General features: G+C 38.2%; 1 protein-coding gene across 1 annotated transcript; it reads right to left on the bottom strand.

Annotated features, from left to right (window-relative positions):
* Nucleotides 1-5,653: 5,653 nt before the first annotated feature.
* LOC143247680 (uncharacterized) lies at nt 5,654-20,877 on the bottom strand. Its single transcript, XM_076496070.1, has 5 exons — nt 19,696-20,877; nt 12,586-12,660; nt 11,156-11,252; nt 7,034-7,900; nt 5,654-6,418 (listed from the first exon to the last, which is right to left on the bottom strand). Exons 1-5 carry the CDS (start codon nt 20,596-20,598, stop codon nt 5,799-5,801), a joined length of 2,562 nt encoding a protein of 853 aa, XP_076352185.1. The 5' UTR covers nt 20,599-20,877; the 3' UTR covers nt 5,654-5,798.
* Nucleotides 20,878-21,822: the final 945 nt, after the last annotated feature.

Below are 21,822 nucleotides of genomic sequence, written 5' to 3'. Positions count from 1 at the left end.
CCAGACTGCAACAATATTTTCTTAAACCATTTTATAAAAATTATATTTTATGTATTGCTTATCTAGTTCATTTCATGAATAAAAATAAAAAAATATTCAAACTTTCATTTGTCCGAGTGTGTGAATTACAAATATTGCATTTCTAGATTTAATTTTACGTCTTCTGCTGGGTTCTAAATTCATATTCCTTTATAACAATTAAATTTCAACACTTTCGGTTAGCTCCGTTTTCGTTTTGGTTTTCTGTTGTTGTTTTTTTTCAACTGTTAATTTATTTACTGAACTTGCGTTTATAGTTATTTCATTTTAACTTCCGTGAATTGAATGATTTAGCTTAAAAATAAACCATAAAGCTAAAAATCGTCAGTAAAAGGAATTTTTAACCGTAACTTTCTGTGATCGAGAATATTACAGTACGCCCTTTTGAAGAAAAAAATGTAATTTGGTTTTGTCACGAAAACTTAACAAACTAAACAGGAATTTCTGCAATAATTTGTGAAAAGTTATAGGCCAGAATTTTGCCCATAGTTTTTAATGACTTCCTTTTCGTTCCTAATAACGTTTCTTGTTATATTATGTTCGTTGGAAAGCTATGACTTACATCTATGAGCATGACATCGGGTAAGGATATTTATGCTTTAGCGAATACAGTAAGCTAGGCCTGCAACTAATAGCAATGTGAGTAAAAAAATTCCGATAACATACATGTTAACTTATGTGTATTATTAAGTTATTTATAGACAGTGTATTAATTAATAAACTGTACAAAACAGACGTTATTATCCATGGTTGGTATAGTTCAACTGATAATCGTAGTTTTTAGTTAGCACCAGGTAGTGCACTCATGGTTCTAGTGCTAGTGGTAGTAAAGGTAGGTCCATAACTCTAATATTTACCCCACCACCTTATTGTACACATTTTGAATTATGGTGTTTATGTATAAGTTCGATAACGGAACTCACTTATGGGAAAATCAATAGGATGTAACCGGAAAAAACGCTATATGAAAACCTATCTCTTGCACGGTAGCTCGCATTAGGCCTCGCGTTCTTGAATACGGGACATAATATTTTTACCAAAAAGAATACATTTTTCTTCTTTACAAAATGATAAAAATCATACAAGTTAGAAAAATAACGAATTTCAGTTACATTATAAAAAATATTAAATTTACAATTTTTAAAATGTTCATATTGGTTGTTCCCAAGTTCAAATATAATTCAATACTCAAAACTTTTTTTACAAGGTATAAAGACATGCATATATGAATTTGGACAATTAGTAGTTTATGTTTCGTTTTTTGTCTGGGATCTGGACATTAGTCCATCAAAACGTTTTTATCAGTGTTTTTTCATTTACATTTTAGAATTTCACAAGCGAAATAAAATTTATTTAAAAATTCAAATAATACATATGAAGTCAAGTTTATTACAGACAGTTTGAAACGTACTTTAAAAATAGTGGTTAAAAACAATAAATATAATAACCATTAAAATATAAAAAATTACTGAAAAGTTAAAAAACACCTTATTTGGTCATGATGTACCTATTCTAATGAAACAAAAAAAACTTATTACTTCGGGCCGAGTGTTATCTGGTGTGTAGTATACCGGATCTAACCGTCCATTGTTCGCGTCTAGTTACCACAAAAAACAAGAATTTGTGCCAGGTGGTTTCGATTACCTGCCTTCTCCTTAGTCCATCGCTTCAAAAACAGCGAGCTGTTTTGGATTTCTTTGTATGAATTGTCACTTCTGGTTTGTATCCAAGTGTTCACTCCAAAAACAGCGAACTGTTTTGGATTTCTTTGTATGAATTGTCACTTCTCATTTGTATCCAAATGTTTGTTTGCTTTAGAGCAAACAAACAGTGGACTATCTGTTGCTTACATCATGAGGAATCGAATCCAGAATTTTAGCGATGTAAGATCATAAGTTTACTGCTGTCCTTCCTGTGTAAACGTAGGCAGTTGTTAACGAAATTATACGGCGTAAACGTTTTCATTGGTGGTTAAAGAAAATAATATAACGAAACTTAAAAACAAAACAAAAAGGTGTTTTGATTTCTGTACATAATCGTTTTGATCATGCTTTGTACACGCATCTATTACAATCATAATGTTAAAAAGCTAAAATAAAGTTAACTGATAACGATGTTAAAAGATAGTGGAAAACTTGTGAGATTGGTGATGTTATGTATACCTCCCTCAACAAAATAATAATTTAAATACTTTCCAATAATTAATTAATTTCCAGTGACGTGAAATAAGACCCGTATAAAACACGAACTGAATATCTCGTTTGCTTTAGTGGGCCTGGCGTGGCTTGGTGGTTAGGACATTTGACTCACAATCTGTGGGCCGTGGGTTCGAATCACGTCACCAAACATGTTTGACCCTTCAGCCGTTGGGACATTATAACTTTATGGTCAATTTAATTATTCGTTGGTGAATAGTAGCCCAGGAGTTAGTGGTGGGTAATGTTGACTAACCAGTCATCCACTAAATGGTCTGTGAGAGGTTACTTAAGACTCTGAAAACACACTCAATATGTTGGTGTATCTCTTGGAATCAAATCCGGCTCGCTAACACCACTAACCCTAGCACTTAAAATAGCTCAAAACAAACGTCACATGTTGTACAAAAATAAATAAATAAACGAAGAGAGACAGAGAAAATTATTTACTTTTGCAACAAAGAACCACCCACTGAGGTCTTCTGTAGCAAAGTTAAAGTTCATCCTCTATCATTGTTTTTGCATTAAAAATGGTACTCTTAGAATTTCCCATCAAAATTGAGCCGGGCGTGGCCAAGTGGTTAGCGTACCGAAATACGAATCCGAAAGTCCTGTTATCGACAAGACGCGCTCAACACTTTGAAGTCGTGGGTGCATAAAAAGAGTGACATATACAAACTATTATTCATGTATAGTAGCCAAACAGTTGGCGTTAACGTAAGATTGTTGGCCAGCTTCCTTTCTTCTGGTCAGTTGGCTCAAAATTAAACCAAGTTGTCAGCTTTGATTCCACTGCAAGTCTTACGAAATATTTTAAAGTCCGATCAGTCGTATATCGATTAAGCTTGTAATTGTTTAGTTTAATTGAAAATAAATTAATTTTTTTGCTGTGGTTTAAAAAAAAAGTCAAATGTAATATACAATAACACTTTATCATATATCGGATCGAATTTTTAAATAAGGGTAATATTTCTTTACATTCGCAAACGCAAACTGACGTGGCAGGGGTTTAGTTTAGAGAGAGAGAAATCAGAAGAGTTCCCTCTCCAACTGGGGTGTTCAGGAACTTTGTAGTTCCTCTTCGTCCCGTTACATGAGAAATGTTTTAAAATATCTGTGGATTTTTTACTTTATTTTTAACATTTCAAAAAATGGAGTGGTGTATTTGTGAGTGAGAGGAAGGACGGGAGAATTGGACGAAAGCAGCGAAAGTGAAGTGAGCCATACCTTGGCTCGAGGACGGAGTACACTGGCGGCTAGCGAATTGATTTTTGAAATTTACTGTGATTGATTAGATACCCTTGACTGGGTAAACGGCCCTTTTCAGAATGAGGCTGGGACCTACAGGTCCGATGCCAGAGATTTTGCTGTGGGGGGAAACGGGAGTACCCCGAAAAAACCCACTTTCACGGCCTGGGCGCCGAATAATCTACCCACACCGTGGCCGGAAGTAGCTGGGAAGAAAGAGAAACAAAACAAACAAAGAAGAAGAAGAAAAAAAACAACAACTGATGAACTATGTTTTTCTTTACATTTTTTAACTGATTAATATTAAGTGACTGCCATAGTTTAACAGAGACCACGGATAAAGGGTGGGTTGACTGCAACGAGACGGTGGGTGACGTAAACTAGATTTCAGCCAATAGGAACGTGTTATTGTTATCAGTTTACAACAAAAACGATTCGTCTGCAGTAATTTGGCTGAAAACTTTACGAAAACAATTGAAATTCTTAAATTTACAAATCTGGCTTTAACTAAGAAATTTCGGGTGACTATTTAAGTTTGATAATTGCTGTAATTTATTTGTATAAGATAGATTGTAAAAAAAACATGAACGAACAGAGGATAGGTTAAAAAAACAACTGTCTATGTCCTGTTTTTCACCCTCCTATGGCCAAGATGTTTGTTTGTTTCTTTCTTTTAATTTCGTGCAACGCTACAAGAGGGCTATCTGCGCAAGCCGTCCCTAATGTAGCAGTGTGAGACTGGAGGAAAGGCAGCTGGTCTTTATCACCCACCGCCAATTCACGAGTTACTCTTTTACCAACGAATAGTGAGATTTACCGTAAAATTATAACACCTCCACAGCTGAAAGGGCGAGCATGTTTGATGTGGCAGGGATTCGAACGCGCGACCATTGGATTACGAGTCGAGCACCTTAACCACCTGGCCATACCGGCCTGAATAGTTTCGAATGTCATAACTAAACGTCATTATTTATGGAAGCAAACCTGACATTTGATTTTCGTAAGAGCAGAAACTGATGAACAATATTAACCAAAACAAGGAACGTGTAAAAACGTGAACTAATATCCAAGTTCCATCTACAATAATTGTTGTTATTTTCGTGACAGGCCCGGCATGGCCAAGCGTGTTAAGGCGTGCGACTCGTAATCTGAGGGTCGCGGGTTCGCATTCCCGTCGCGCCAAACATGCTCGCCCTCCCAGCCGTGGGGGCGTGATAATGTGACGGTCAATCCCACTAATCATTGGTAAAAGAGTAGCCCAAGTGTTGGCGGTGGGTGGTGATGACTAGCTGCTTTCCCTCTACTCTTACACTGCTAAAATAGGGACGGCTAGCACAGATAGCCCTCGAGTAGCTTTGTGCGAAATTCAAAAACAAACAAGCAAACAATTTTCGTGACTGAAGAGCATTTCGGAGATGCCTTAATCATAATAATATTAAAATGAGACGGAAATTTAATACTTGTAAGTAGGCATAACGTCGGGCACAACTAGTTTTAAAAATAAAGAGTTTACCAAGATTTTGACATCTATATAAAACAAACAAACAAACAATAATTACCAGTATCTATTACTCTCTCTGTCCCCTAGTGAGTTAGCGGCTAGCTTACGGTTTGTTTTGATTTTTGAATTTCACGCAAAGCTACACGAGGACTATCTGCGCTAGCCGTCCCTAATTTTGCAGTGTAAAACTAGAGGGAATGCAGCTAGCCATTACCGTCCACCGCCAACTCTTGGGCTACTCTTTTACCAACGAATAGTGGGATTGACCGTAATATTATAACGCTCCCACGACTGAAAGGGCGAACATGTTTGGTATGATGGGGATTCGAACCCGCGATCCTCGGATTACGAGTCGCGCGCTTTAACTACCTGGCCATGGCGGGCCACCTACCTGACGGACATGCAACGCTAAATCCTGGAGTTCGGTTTACCATGGTGGACAGAACACACATAGTTGTCTTTTGTAAGCTTTGCGCGCCAAAAATAACGACTATTTTCTCTACCCTCTCTGCCTCTTTTTATTATTATTATTTAGGATGCTTTACGAAAGGTAGGTGGCGCAAGTACTGACCTCTCAGTGTCCCTGGATATATACATATATGGAGGCTTGTATGGAAAACACTTCAGCTTAGAGATGGAAACACTGTTCACCACTAGGTTCCAGTCAGACTAGGTTCTCTGAAGATTCATTTATTCAAATATTTTCTTCAATTATTTATAACTAATTAAATAATTAGTACGAAAAGTGAAAATCTTTTTCATTAAGCCTAACTTTTAGCCAAAAGTCAGATGTTCTATTTGTATTGGTAGTTTGTTTAAAAATGTCTCAGTTTCATCTCGACTTTGGTGAGCTGCACCCACTCGTGCTTGTCAGTGTCATACCACGTGAGTCCAATATTGAACCTGCCGTTAATGTTGACGTATTGACAGTTGTTGTACCACCAACCGCTGGAATAGTACACTGCGCAGTGCGTGGTACTGGCGTCGTTATCGCGGTCTTTGGTACTGAAAGGCATCGTGTTGTGATTCCCCATCGCGTCAGTAGCGTTTCCATGGTAACCACCAATCAGCAAACGGTAATTATCAGTTTCGTTTGCAACGTAAAACACGTCGTATTCGGCATACCTGTAGTTACCAAAGGTGTCCCACATGTCGACTCTTAGAGTGCAATTGTCCGAAGCAGTAATCTGGTGGATTGCATCATTGCCTAACCAGTATTCTCCTCCTATCTCACCAAATCCCCATTTGTATTCCTTCCAGGAACGATAGAAATCCTGCGATCCGTCTACCCTGCGTTGGATTACAGTCCAAAAACCACCAGCAGTGTCCATGTCACAGTATACAGAAGTGACGGACTCTGTACCCTGAGGACGGATCAAATAAACACCGCTCTTATACTGTGCTGGTAACATTGTCATCTCTTTCATGGAACAGTCTGAAAGAGACGTGAAGGAAACAATGCTGGTGATTACAGATGGTAGTATATATAACTAATTTAAAAACATTTATTGATGTTTATTTAAATAATATCTAAATGGTGTTCTAACCCTTCAATAAACTAAAATATTCAAACCATTCCTACATAGCAATACACACACACAGAAGTAAAATTTGATAAAGACAGTTAATGGTCATCGAACAAAAGTCCTTAGATATTGGTATAGAAATACCATGATATTAACCTGTTGACTGCCAAGTATTTCAGCTGCTACAATACTACGCTAATGCTTCTTCATTTTGTAACTTTTTTCGTGACGCCATTTTGGATCGAAAGTGAAATAATTTATAAGTAGGTCATGTATGGTGCTGACATCTATCGTTGAAGTTAGGTATTATTGAGAACGAATTAACTCGTCCGTGGCACTGTGTTATCGATCGGCTGGGACGAGTTATCTCGTCTACGGCATTGAACAGGTTAAAAGACCATTAACCAGTCTTCGTTTGTCGTATCGCGTTACAATCATTGAAATGTCAAATTAATATATCATACGTACGTGTTGTAACTGTCTTGTATCAAATTTATTTATAGCAGTAACAGTTAGTAACATACCTTTTGGCAATAAGTTCAGAAACTTTGAAACATCACTCTTTAGACCAGAGTAATTAGACTTCATCTGTAACATTGTTGTCCTTATATTTCTGATTCGGTGTTTTAATTCTCCATGTTGTTCTACCCAAGCTGTTGAAAACGATTTACACAACGTATCTAGTTTCGACTGGTAATCGGTAATTTGTGCTTCAGGTTTTACTCTGTACTCAAAGTTCTCTACCCTCGCTCCTTGTAAAATGTCCTTATTGTTGGTTCTACACTCTTGTAAAGACTGGTTGAGCACATCATTTTGAACAGAAAGAAATGCGTAACGTTTCGCTTGAGTCTTTAAGAGTGAAAAGTTCTTTTTTAATGTATTGAGGACTTTATAGTGATCACTTTGATCTTCTCGTAGGACTTTGATAGAAGATCTTAACTGACCTATAGTTAGGTCAGATTTTGAGACGTCTTTTTGAAGACCACGGATGCTTTCATCGAACTGGTTTTCCATGACCTCAAGAGCTTCAGAAAGCCTAAGGATTGAATAATTGAGTTTATCGACTGTGGTTAATATGTGTGTAACATTTTCAGGTTCTGGTTTGGTTTCCTGGAACTTTTGGTCGATATTTTCCTTCTTCCCTTCACATTCTTGATTCTGTGGAACCAGAGGACACTTTTGTTCCCTTCTGTTTGTGTTTTCGTCTTCTATCCTATCAATATTTTGTGCAAAAACTTGTAAAGTCGAGTTCAGACTGGAGAAGTTTCTCTTCAAACAAAGGATCTCTCTTTGGATTTTTGCATGTTTGTTTACCATTTCTTTTATGGATTGTTGTATCGTGGTAACTTCCATCTTCATATTTCTGTGATGACGTAGACGATGGAGATTTTCTGTACAGAAAATAGGTAACTTATCAGACGCTTACATTTTCACAGAAAAGACTTCAGACTTCATCGGACGGAAGTTTACGTTTGTGACACATTTAAGTTTACAAGTGTGTCACTCCGTCCTGTAAAGTTTGAGTTCTCCTGAAGAAGTGAAACTTGAGATTGGACAGAATTTGATCCCAGGTCTTTGGTTAGGACACGATACATTAGTTTTACGGTAATCTTACGTATTTAAACCTGAACTCGTATGGCCAGTATCTCAGCTTTCACTTCTTAGAAACAAACAAACAAACGCAGTTTTGTTTATTCCAAGCAACAGTTTTCTCATATGACCTGTTGAATTGCCTAAGTAACGAGCTATTCTAGATGGTTGTACGTGGTTGAGCGTAAAGCTACACAATGGGCGTGGGCATTGAAACTCGAATTTTAGCAAGTTCTGAGGCTTACCGCTGAGCTGCCGTGGGCGAGTTTGAATGCTGTTTTTATTCAAAGGGTTAACATGAGTGGGAAATGATTTCAATAAACAGATGCCCCCCCCTCATCTGTCTGACAGATCTTAGCTCGTGACTTGAAGGATGTTTCTTTGTCCAAACTAACTGTGGTCTGGTGGCTTGTGCACCGATTCACACGAAGTCTGCAGGCTGTGGTTTTAGAATCCTGCTACCGTAACAGTCGTGGGATGCGTCATAATATTACGTTGTACTATTCGTTGTACAGTAGCCCAAAAGTTGGAGGTGGATAGTATTGACTAGTTGCCTTCATTCTATTCTATCACTTCAGAATTAGGGACGACTGGCGCAGATAGCTCTCGAGTAGCTTTGCGAGAAATTCAATAAACAAATTTGTTTTTAAATTTTGCTAAAAGTTTGTTTTGTTTGATTTTTTGAAAGTTCGCACAAAGCTACTCGAGGGCTATCTGTGCTAGCCGTCCCTAATTTAGTGGTGTAAGACTAGAGGGAAGGCAGCTAGTCATCACCACCCACCGCCAACTCTTGGGCTACTCTTTTACCAACGAATAGTGGGATTGACCGTAACTTTATAATGCCCCTACTGCTGAAAGGGCGAGCATGTTTGTCGCGACGGGGATGCGACCCTCAGATTACGAGTCGCACGCCTTAACACGCTTGGCTATGCCGGGCCATTTTCTGAAAGCAACACGAGGGCTATCTGCACTAACTGTCCCTTATTTAGCAGTGTAAGACTAGAGAGAAGGCAGCTAGTCATCTCCGCCCACTACCAACGCTTGGGTTACTCTTTTACAAACAAATAGTGGGATTTACCGTCACCACCACGGCTGAAAGGGCGACCATGTTTGATGGGACCTGGATTCGAACCCACGACCCTTAGATTGCGAGTCGAGTGCAATAAAAAATTGGCACTACAGGCCCTCAACAAACATATAAACAAATCTGATTGACTGCTTGATTCGAATTTCAAACTGATACACGGTTTCAGCTTCGAGCTTTTATCACGTGGACATGATATTCAATAAATTTATGGTTTTTCTCACGTATGCAGCAATCGATTATAGCCTGTTTCGCGCCGAATTTGTGTACATTAAATAATTCCATCGGATCGAAGTATCTTTCAGATGTTCTGTTTCGTGACATCATGTTTCTATTAATGGAAGTAAAATTATGACGTATGTTTTCAGAACATATCTTTAATGGCTCAGTGTTTCGCTATTTCATCTTCGTCGGGAACTATCAATAACATACAAACTCGCTAACGTAGTTCAAAGTGAAACTTTACGAAGCTGTAATCGGAAAATATTGAGACATTAAAGATACATCCTGGAGATGTAGGTTGTTATTTTAATCAGTGATGTCGAGAAAACCCACTTGTAGAGAAAATTATATATGTAAAAATGGTTCGTTTGGGTAGAGAAAATTTTTTATGTAGAGGAGCGAACAACGTTTCGACCTTCTTCGGTCATCGTCAGGTTCACAAAGAAAGAGAGAGGTAACTGACACCAAAATACTAAATAAAGAAACAAACATAAACAAACGCAAAATTTATGAAGCCTTACTTATACAACAACTTAAACCCAAAATAAGCCAATACAAAGGAACACCTTTATACCTATATCGAAAATAATATAATAAATAATAATAATAAAATAAATAATATGAAATTATATATTCAAACATCTAAGCACGCCCTCTACATTCCAACACTCAGTTACACAACCCCTTTGAAACATGTGGTCAGCTTCCGGTCAGTTACCTCTTTCTTTTTTTCTGAACCTGACGATGACCGTTGTTCGCTCCTCTACGTAAAAAAATGCTCAATCCAAACGAGTCGTTTTTACATACATATTAGGTCAATATTTTGCTTACATTGTTGTAAATGTCTCGTAATAAACTTCGGTTTGCGTTAAACAAAGTTAGAAATGTTTCGATAAAGGCTGCCAGATAAAAGAAAGACCTAAACTTCGTAACTTTTAAATATAAATAATTTTATCGTATCTTAATTTTCAAGTCAACATGATAAACCCCACGTTTTAGTCCTCCGGTGCAACAATAGGAAATTTACGGACTTACAACACTAAAATTCGGGTTGCGATTCCACAGGGGGACATGCAACAGATAGCCTGCCCCCCGCTATTACAGCGGTAAGTCTACGGATTTACGACGCTAAAATCAGGGGTTCGATCCCTCTCGGTGGGCTCAGCAGATAGCCCAATGTGGTTTGCTATAAGAAAACACACACACAAACAGATAGCCTACTGAGGCTTTGCTATATGAAAACACACACACAAACAGATAGCCTAATGTGGCTTTGCTATATGAAAACACACACAAACAGATAACCTAATGTGGCTTTGCTATATGAAAACACACAAAAAAACAGATAGCCCAATGTGGCTTTGCTATATGAAAACACACACACAAACAGATAGCCTAATGTGGCTTTGCTATATGAAAACACACACACAAACAGATAGCCTAATGTGGCTTTGCTATATGAAAACACACACACAAACAGATAACCTAATGTGGCTTTGCTATATGAAAACACACACACAAACGGATAGCCTAATGAGGCTTTGCTATATGAAAACACACACACAAACAGATAGCCTAATGTGGCTTTGGTATATGAAAACACACACACAAACAGATAACCTAATGTGGCTTTGCTGTAAAATACGATATTTTATGGTGGAATTCAATAGTAACGTTTATGCTCGACTATTTGAAATTATGGATTTTGAATATTACAAGAGAAACAAATTTGATTTGACTTTCAACTTACTAAACTCGTGATAGCCAATCACATCAGTTCCTCCATCTCTAGAACCGTGGTTTCTCAGTGGACTCTGGAACGCCAGCGATTTCTTCTTTACGTTTTTCTAATCAGGAAAAAAGAAAAAAAATCCAGCTTCGTTGTTCGTTTTTCTAAGTATCTTGAAAAGTATTCAAATTAAACAAAAAGTAAAAGTAGTAATAACCAGTGATACTGATTTGACAACGTTCGTAATGAGATGTTATCTCAATGCACCCCTCCCAAACAACTATGCATACAAAGTCATTCATTTTTTGTGATCACAGTGATGCTTATTTCTATGGATATGCCGTTAAGACACGTGTGTTGATATTGTGTGTATAGTAGACAAGCTAAAATGTCAGTTAACTACAACAGTGAGGTGTTCAAACAATTAAAATTATGTAAGTTTAACAATAAAAGAGGCCCGGCATGGCCAAGCGTGTTAAGGCGTTCGACTCCTAATCCGAGGGTCGCGGTTTCGAATCCCGATCGCACCAAACATGCTCGCCCTTTCAGCCGTCTATGGTCATTTAGTATAGTATTGAAATTGAAACATAAATATTCCATTTTTGCTTTACTCTTTAAAGGACCCAAAATTACTCAGCAATTAGCTGCGGTTCCAAAAGTTTGAGACGTGCGTTATAAAAGTGACAGTCAATCTCGTTATTCTACTTAAAGCGCCGAGCAAAGCCATTTTATATTTTACAGGTGTTGTGGGCTGACTGCCTTTCCTTTGGTCAGTAGTTCAAAGTTAGGATTAACTACTTCTGGACCCAAGGAGTCTCTGACCAAATCGTGATCATTTAGTCCACGTATGAATAAATTGTCGTTCAGGTTGAACATCTTAATCCAAGTTCCTACTAATATAATCGGCCAGGTGGTTAAGGCAATCGACTCGTAATCCGAGGGTCGCGGGTTCGAATCCCGGTCGCACCAAACATGCTCTCCCTTTCAGCCGTGGGGGTGTTATAATGTGACGGTCAGTCCCACTATTCGTTGGTAAAAGAGTAGCTCAAGAGTTGGCGGTGGGTGGTGATGACAAGCTGCCTTTCCTATAGTCTTACATTGCTAAATTAGGGACGGCTAGCGCAGATGGCCCTCGTGTAGCTTTGCGCGAAATTATAAAAACAAACAAACATTTGAGATATAATTTATATGCTTCTATAGTAATAGATCTGTGCCCTCTAATGACTCTTCAACTCCCTTAAGAGTGCTACCCCTAGCGTGTGCGCAACTGACGTAGAATACAGTCACGTGACATTGTTTCGATCGACCGTCATCCTTTTCAACAGGGAACTTTTTAAACACATGTGAAGGAGAAATTAAGGCTTTAAAGCTGGAGAAGGGATGAAGGACAGTCTGGGAATTCGAAAAGGACACTTAGGACACACCTCTTCTGTCTAGCGACACTTTCTTACCTGGTAAACAGATTTCCTTAAGGCACTTCTTCTGGTCGTTACCCGGATTCCTACTTCATTTTTGAACGAGTTGACCTGTAAAAACAAAAACAAAACGACAGATGGTGAATAGCAGTTTGGAATGCTGTTGGGCTCGAGAGTAAACCTAGATGCTGCTATTGGCTAGAAACCTGAACCTATTGCAATAATTTTGTCTGGAGTAGTTTTTACGTACCAAGTAAAACTGTTCTTAAATGACTATGTGAACGTCAATGATGTTGTTATATTTCACCGCTTTTGGAATGATAATTGAAAGGCGGATTATCAGACACGTGTGGTAGAAAGGCAGATTATCAGACACGTGTGTCTTTTCTTGTAGTTTGAGTAAAACCGCATTTCCGTTACGTCAAACTGTGAGAATGCTGAACATTGGTAACACGACAGACTTCTAACACCATATGTATGTTACAACAAACTCTGAGACACGAAACACTGGTAACACGACAGACTTCTAACACCATATGTATGTTACAACAAACTCTGAGACACGAAACACTGGTAACACGACAGACTTCTAACACCATATGTATGTGACATCAAACTCTGAGACAAGAAACACTGGTAACATGACAGACTTCTAACACCATATGTATGTTACATCAAACTCTGAGACACGAAACACTGGTAACACGACAGACTTCTAACACCATATGTATGTGACATCAAACTCTGAGACAAGAAACACTGGTAACATGACAGACTTCTAATACCATATGTATGTTACAACAAACTCTGAGAACATTAAACACTGGTAACACGACAGACTTGAAACACCATACCTATGTTACATTAAACTCTGAGAACATTAAACACTGGTAACACGAAAGACTTGAAACACCATATCTATGTAAACTCTGAGAACATTAAACACTGGCAACACGAAAGACTCGGAACACCATATCTATGTAAACTCTGAGAACACTACCGACTGTTATAACCCGATATATGTTTAGAAAGTTTGTGCCACAATAATATTTTGTTTTGTTATGCTGAGGTAAAACGTAGTTAATATAATAACAACCATATAGAAGTTCTAATAATTAACACTATTCTACGTCCATTTTAAACCTATGTTATAATTTTAAACCTATATTATAATTTTAAACCCATGTTATAATTTTAAACCTATGTTATAATTTTAAACCTATGTTATAATTTTAAACCTATATTATAATTTTTAACCTATGTTATAATTTTAAACCTATATTATAATTTTAAACCTATATTTTAATTTTAAACCTATGTTATAATTTTAAACCTATATTATAATTTTAAACCTATATTTTAATTTATTTCTCTATCTCTTCCTTTCTTTTTTCCCCTTGCAACTAAAATCTTACATATATTTTATATATACATTGAACTCCAGCTCATGGCATGGCCAGGTGGTTAACGAACTCGACTCGTAATCTGAGGGTCGCGTGTTGGAATCCTCGCCACACCAAACATGCTCGCCCTTTTAGCCGTGGGGGCGATTTAATGTGACGGTCATTCCAACTATTCGTTGGTAAAAGAGTAGCCCAAGAGTTGGCGGTGAGTGGTGGTGATTAACTGCCTTCCCTCTGGTCTTTCTATGCTAAAATAGGGACGGCTAGAGCAGATATCTCTCGTGTAGCTTTGCGCGAAATTCAAAACAAAACAAAGTAGTTCAGTCACACTGCTTGATGGGCTGACTGTAAACTGCTGTCGCTTAATATTATTCCGTACGTGAAACAACTGAAACTTTTAATGCTTCGCTGGTCCAACTAAATTCAAATGCGACATCGTATAATAAAGATTTTTGTTTACAAAATTAAGTCTTTTGCTCTCGGGTGCAGCCTTTCGTAGCACGGCTGTACGTCTACGGGCTTACAACGCCATTGCCCGTGGGGGGCAGAGCACAAACAACCCATTGTGTAGATTGGTGTTTAACTACAAACAAACAAACTGCTTCAGAATTTTGGCCAGGAATAGCCAGGTGGTTAGGACGTTTGACTCGCAATCTGAGGGTCGCGAAGAGAATCCTCATCCCACCATATATGTTGCCCTTTAAGCTGGGCGAGGGCGTTATAATGTGCAGTCAACCTTGTTGTTCATTAGTAAAGAGTAACCCATCAGTTGGTGGTGGATGGAGTTGAATAGTTGTATTGTTCTGACATGGTATCTAAATTCTTCGTTTATATCCGATCTACTCATTTCGATGATTGGATACCACTACTGTGGCCATTTTGTAAACAACTAATTGTCATTACGTTTTAATAACAGGATTTGTATTGAACTGAGTAAAAAAGGGTTTAAAAAGGGGTCACAACAAAAGTGAAAACAATTCAATGTGCGATACAAAGTCCAGAAAAGAACTAGAGATGATATTTTCCAGAGGGCACAGGTAACAAGATAACTACTAAAAGACAGATTCATAACCTTCAACGATCACAGCGGATATGGGATTCATCCTTGATACGCCTTCAAAGTAAATAATCCAGCTTTGGTTAGTGAAGGAGCAGAAGGCAGATGAAACTGTGACTAATGAAGGAGTAGAAGACAGATGAAACTGTGGTTAGTGAAGGAACAGAAGACAGATGAAACTGTGGTTAGTGAAGGAATAGAAGACAGATGAAACTGTGGTTAGTGAAGGAACAGAAGACAGGTAAAACTGTGGTTAGTGAAGGAACAGAAGACAGATGAAACTGCGGTTAGTGAAGGAACAGAAGACAGATGAAACTGTGGTTAGTGAAGGAATAGAAGACAGATGAAACTGTGACTAGTGAAGGAATAGAAGACAGATGAAACTGTGACTAGTGAAGGAACAGAAGACAGATGAAACTGTGGTTAGTGAAGGAATAGAAGACAGATGAAACTGTGGTTAGTGAAGGAACAGAAGACAGGTAAAACTGTGGTTAGTGAAGGAGCAGAAGGCAGATAAAACTGTGGTTAGTGAAGGAACAGAAGACAGATGAAACTGTGGTTAGTGAAGGAACAGAAGGCAGATGAAACTGTGGTTAGTGAAGGAACAGAAGACAGATGAAACTGTGGTTAGTGAAGGAGCAGAAGGCAGATGAAACTGTGACTAATGAAGGAGCAGAAGACAGATAAAACTGTGACTAATGAAGGAATAGAATAAATGAAACTGTGACTTGTGAAGGAACAGAAGACAGATGAAACTGTGGTTAGTGAAGGAACAGAAGACAGATGAAACTGTGGTTAGTGAGGGAACAGAAGACAGATAAAACTGTGGCTAGTGAAGGAATAGAAGAAATGAAACTGTCTCGCCACTTGTTAACAATACGGAAGTATTTTGTAAAATGTGTAATGGATACTGGAATGATTTGGAAATTTTGTCAATAGAATTGGGAAAAACCCATTGTTTTCCAGCTAATATGAAAAATAAACTTTTTATTTCAGCCAGTGTCACTGATACCACAGAGACGAAACGTTGTTTGAAATATATTTTTTAAAATAATCATCTAGAAATAACCTATAATTTTATGGGCCCCGGCATGGCCAGGTGGTTAAGGAGCTTCACTTGTAATCTAAGGGTTGCGGATTCCAATCTCCATCACAACAAACATGCTCATCCTTTCAGCTATGGGGGCGTTATATTTTTACGGTCTATCCCACTATTCGTTGGTAAAAAAGTAGCCCAAGAGTTGGCGGTGGATGATGTTCACTCGCTGCCTTTCCTCTGATCTTAAACTGATAAATTATGGACGGCTGGCGCAGGTAACTCTCGTGTAGCTTTGCGCAAAATTCAAAAAACAATCTCTAACTTTACTGTCCAAATGTTCTGGCACACCCTGGTGGATAGGGTGCTCGACTCGTTATCTGAGGATCGCAGATTCGAATCCTCGTCACTAAAAATTGTCACCCTTTCAGCAGTGGGGATGGATAATGTGACTGTTCATTGGTAAAAGACTAGCCCAATAGTTTGCGACGGGTGGTGATGACTAGCTGCCTTCCCTCTAATCTATCATTACTGTACATTAGAAACAGCTAGCACTGATAGCCCTCGAGTAGCTTTGTATGAAATTCAAAAGAATAAACCCAAATATTGATAATATAGCTGACTGAACCTTTATCTATATTTATTACTGTATTTTGTTTCATGTATTTAATTATTTGCAACGATTTTCCAATACGTATGTAACTACATTAATATAATGGTATTTTATCATAAACATTCTGCGTTTTCACCTACCTTTTGTATCTGTTTGACATGTTTCAGAAATTAGTGCCCTCTTCCATATATTTCTTTCTTTTTTCTCCATTTTGCTTCTTTTATACATTAATTTATGGTATCAACAGGTATTTGTGGAACAGTAGAAAGGCGTGCTAAAATGTGTATGTAAGTGGCCCTTCTTGAACACTGTACTACTGTAAAACGTTCTTGCTAAATAAACACATAAGATGTTTATGTAAGTGGCCCTTCTTAAACACTGTACTACTGTAAAAAGTTCTTGTTAAATAAACACATAAAATGTTTATGTAAGTGGCCCTTCTTAAACACTGTACTACTGTAAAAAGTTCTTGTTAAATAAACACATAAAATGTTTATGTAAGTGGCCCTTCTTGAACACTGTACTACTGTAAAACGTTCTTGCTAAATAAACACATAAGATGTTTATGTAAGTGGCCCTTCTTGAACACTGTACTACTGTAAAAAGTTCTTGCTAAATAAACACATAAGATGGGTATGTAAGTGGCCCTTCTTGAACACTGTACTACTGTAAAAAGTTCTTGCTAAATAAACACATAAGATGTTTATGTAAGTGGCCCTTCTTGAACACTGTACTACTGTAAAAAGTTCTTGCTAAATAAACACATAAGATGTTTATGTAAGTGGCCCTTCTTGAACACTGTATTACTGTAAACGCCAACTGTACAATTAGTTATCTGTTCTTGAACATTCGCGATTATCGAACTCATTTATTTTTACATTATGGAGCTTGTGTACCGGCGTGTTGGGTAAAAGGACACTCATCGGTACACTTGGCCCTGGTTGTACGGTTCCTCGCGAACCGTTTGTATGAATAGATCGTGTTTAAAACTTTCGTCATATAAATAAAACGTGCTAGAGTATGGTTAATGTAAGATAAATATATATAAAAAAAGCCAAACAACTCAGTAGAACAATTACAGTATTCCTGACAGACGTTTCCAAGTTGAATTTTTATCATAATGTCTTCATTTGAAATATAATACTTAGCTTAATTAAATCACTACCGTATTTTGTTACGTTCCTGTATTACATAGATACTTCCAGTAGTTAGTTGGAGAGTTCTAAAATAAGGTTGGTTTTACGTCTCATTTCTCTCTCGTTATTCGTTTCTCTCCAAGATGATAAACATACTCGCCCTAACAGCCGTGGGGGAGTTATAATGGTACAGTTAATCCCACTATTCGTTCGTAAAAGCGTAGCCCAAGAGTTGGCGGTGGGTGGTGATGACTAGTTATCTTCCCTCTGGTCTTTCACTACTAAATTATGGAAGACTAACTCAGATAGCTTTCGCGTAGTTTTTAGCGAATTTCAAAAAGAAACAATGAAATGTAAGATGACAATACCCCGATGGCTCAGCGGTAAGTTCTAGATTTTATAATTCTAAAATTCGGGGATCAATTCCCGCGACATGTAGAAAGCAAATGTGTCACTTTATAAGCTTGGTGCAAATAAAAAAAACAATAAAAAACAAACTACATATAATAAAACATTAAAGTTATTAAGAGACTTTGATAAACAGAAAGCTACGTACATAGATCAAAATTACATAATTTAAGACAGCAAACAAAGTAATCCATTATAACCAACTAATCATAAGTAAAAAAGGTGATTAGACGACCTTGAATCATCACTATGTTAAAGGTTTGGTCTGTTTTGAATTTCGTACAAAGCTGCACGAGGGCTATCTGCGCTAGCCGTCCGTAATTCAGCAGTGTAAGACTAGAGGGAAGGCAGCTAGTCATCACTATCCATTACTAACTCTTGGGCTACTCTTTTACCAACGAATAGTGGAATTGACCGTCACGTTATATCGTATAACGCTCCCACGGTTAAGAGGGCGAGCATGATTAGTGTGACGGGATTCGAACCCGCGATCCTCAGACTAAGAGTCGAGTGTCTTAACCACCTGGCTTATAGTATTAGGCATGTTATGTTTTTAAACATTATTTTCTGTCCATTAAGGATTTAGGAATTTCTTTGTAAGAGTGGGAAAACACAGTATTCCAACCACATTATATTCGCCATATGCAATGTCGACGCGTTTCGTTCAATCCACAGAACTCTTCAGCCTAGAAGTGATACAACAAACACAGCAGTGGTCGGGACACTATACAAATACACAAACCATATGTTACATCGACAACTGTTAAATCAGAATCTTTTACAAGTTGGAGAAGCATAAATATAACTAATTATACTTGTCATAAGGCACTGTGTTAGGCCTATTATATTTGTAAAAATGCATTCTTTATCTAGACACTTATGAATTTAATTATAACGCCCCCACGACTGAAAGGACAAGCGTGTTTGGTGTGACGGGAATTCAAACCCCGACTCTCACATTACGAGTCGATTGCCTTATCCACCTGGCCATGTCAGGTCCTTTATGTTAATAAATATCTCTACTCTCATATAAAGAAATCCACAAACTGCCAAGAACAAAACAAGAAAAACAACGTGATAGAATTTAATAGTGAGAAGTTTGGCAAAACTGACAAAACACTGAATTTTGAATAGGAAAATATGTTCATTTAACACACAGGTTGGTGTGATATTTAAAAGTGAAAGGCGTAGCAAAGTATAAAGTAATAAAGTTACCCGAAAGATGGCGCGCATAGAAAGCCGTAAGGTGTGAAAAAGCTGAGTGAATTTTTATTGGTATATTATTATCGCTGAACGATTTTGAACTATATGCCGATTTTGGTATTTTCGACCTAAACAGTGCCTTACACAGAAATACTGAAACTGACTGTCACTTTTATAACGCGCCCACAGCTCGAAGAATGAAGTATGTTCAGTGGCATGGCGCGAACTTGATCCTTGGTCCTTTTAATCGGAAAAAAAATTATGTAACAATTAAAATGTCAAGGACTTACTTTTTCGGAAAGATCCATATAGTCTACAGATAGCCTTTGAGAGTGACTTCTTAGGTCCTGGACCTCTGTCTGGAGTTGTTTCACAGATGCTGAGTTCTTCTCAAGGATCATCTGAAGAGTTCCGACTTCTTTCTGAAGAGAATCATAGTCGGATCTGATTAGCGCCATATTTGACTCGTAGGCCTCCCATCGATTGAGCGACACCGAGACGTTAAGCGACTCTGCCATCTCTCTCATCTCTGTCCGGAGTTGTTTCACCGTCTCCTGTAACCATATATTGGTCGCTTGGCTCACCCGAAGTGGAGCTAACGCGGCAAGGTCCTTTACTCTGTCAGTTCTCAAGCTTTTTAAGTCCTGCTGGAATCGACGGATCTCCATCCGCAGAAGCTCCGTCTCCAACCTCAATTTTTCACTGTCTTCTTCTACATCAGTCCTTCTCTTTCTGACGCCCGCTGCCAAGTCCAACTGCCACCGTCGTGACTGGTGGTCCAGCTTGCTGAAGGCCCGGCGCTGTTCCTTTAACCCCCCGACTGATTTAGATCCGTGACCGGATCGAACACGACGTTGCTGCTGCTGATGATGGTAAAGTCGGTGTTTCCCATCAGTTCGGTCGTCGCTGGTACCTTTTACGTTCGTACGAGTTGAAGAATGTAATCTGATATTTGAACCAGTGGTCAGAGGAGGACTTGTGGACATCTCTAATCGTCCGAGACGTTCTTCTAGAGTTTTAAGGATGACGTGGTCTTGGTAGCGAAACTCCCGTAACGTGTCTACTTCTGACCTGAGTTCTGTCAGTAGTTTTGTTAGTTCATTTCCTGATAGATTCCCCGATGAACAAGAGATAGATTGATGTAGTAACACGAGACTGACCAAGGTTCGAGTCAAGAATAACTGTGGACTCATTTTCGTGTATAATACAGTCTTTTATTTTATGTTATGACCGATTAATCACGACAGTAACAATAGCGTTCTCTCAACTCTTATTGTAATTTTCATCTGCATCTAGGGTTAGTTAGCCGAACATCGTTGAACAAAACCGTGAGCTCATTGCAAAGCTCTCGCGCGCGAACTGAAACTACCTAAGTGATGAAGTGACAACGTCGTTACATATTTATATAGATTCGATTACGGTGAGGCCCGTTTTAACAGACAAGGCTTTTATCCGACGCACAAGAAACGAACCGTGTGTATCAGTTGAAGAACTCACAAAGATAATATACGTATATATATATACTTACAGAACTCCACTCGCTGATAGCTGCACGTGACCTACAAAGGTTATGCGCAGGCGTGTGGATAATTTCTTTTCAAATAGTGTATGTACAAACTATTGTTTAGAGAAACCAACCTTAGTGAAGGGAAATTCATTTCGTTTTCCATTACGAGTGGAGTAATGCGTTTATCTCTGGATACATTACATTGTTTGTAGTTAAACACAAGGCTACACATTGAAGTATCTAAACCCGGTTTTAAGCGTTGTAAGTCTCCGCAGACGTGCCGGAGGGCTGAAATATTAGAATGGTTAAAGATCGTATACTCAGCCTTATCATGTCTGTCTGTCTCTTTACGTTTACTGTATGGTTGCATTGTTGAATTAGCATAGTATTTTAAAATGTCAAGGGATCATCTATTAATTGTAAACTCGTCACCACTTAAAAATAAGGTGTGTATGATAGTTAGCGTTGTATACATATTCGATTGATACCAGATAAGTAATGGTCCCACATGACCAGGTGGGTTAAGCCGTTCGACTCGTAATCGTAGGTTTGAATCCCTGTCACACCAAACATGATCGCCCTTTGAGCCGTGGGGGCGTGATAATGTTACGGTCAGTCCCACTATTCATTGGTAAAAGAGTAGCCCAAGAGTTGGCGGTGGGTGGTGATGACTACCTGCCTTCCCTCTAGTCTTACACTGCTAAATTAGGGATGGCTAGCGCAGATGGCACTCGTGTATCTTTGGGCGAAAATTCAAAACAACCAAACAAACAAATAATTAAAGCCATGACATGAAACCTGCTGTTTGGCTAAGAGTAACGTTACTACAAACATACCAATGTTTCGTGCGCAAGGAACACACAGAAGGTTTTACATAAATATTTCTCCACATGACTCCGCAATAGATCAA

Source organism: Tachypleus tridentatus, chromosome 3 (assembly GCF_004210375.1).
Source record: "Tachypleus tridentatus isolate NWPU-2018 chromosome 3, ASM421037v1, whole genome shotgun sequence".
NCBI classification, from domain to species: domain Eukaryota; kingdom Metazoa; phylum Arthropoda; class Merostomata; order Xiphosura; family Limulidae; genus Tachypleus; species Tachypleus tridentatus.
Note: the sequence above shows the minus strand (reverse complement) of the source record. Positions and strands in the feature narration are given on the sequence as shown.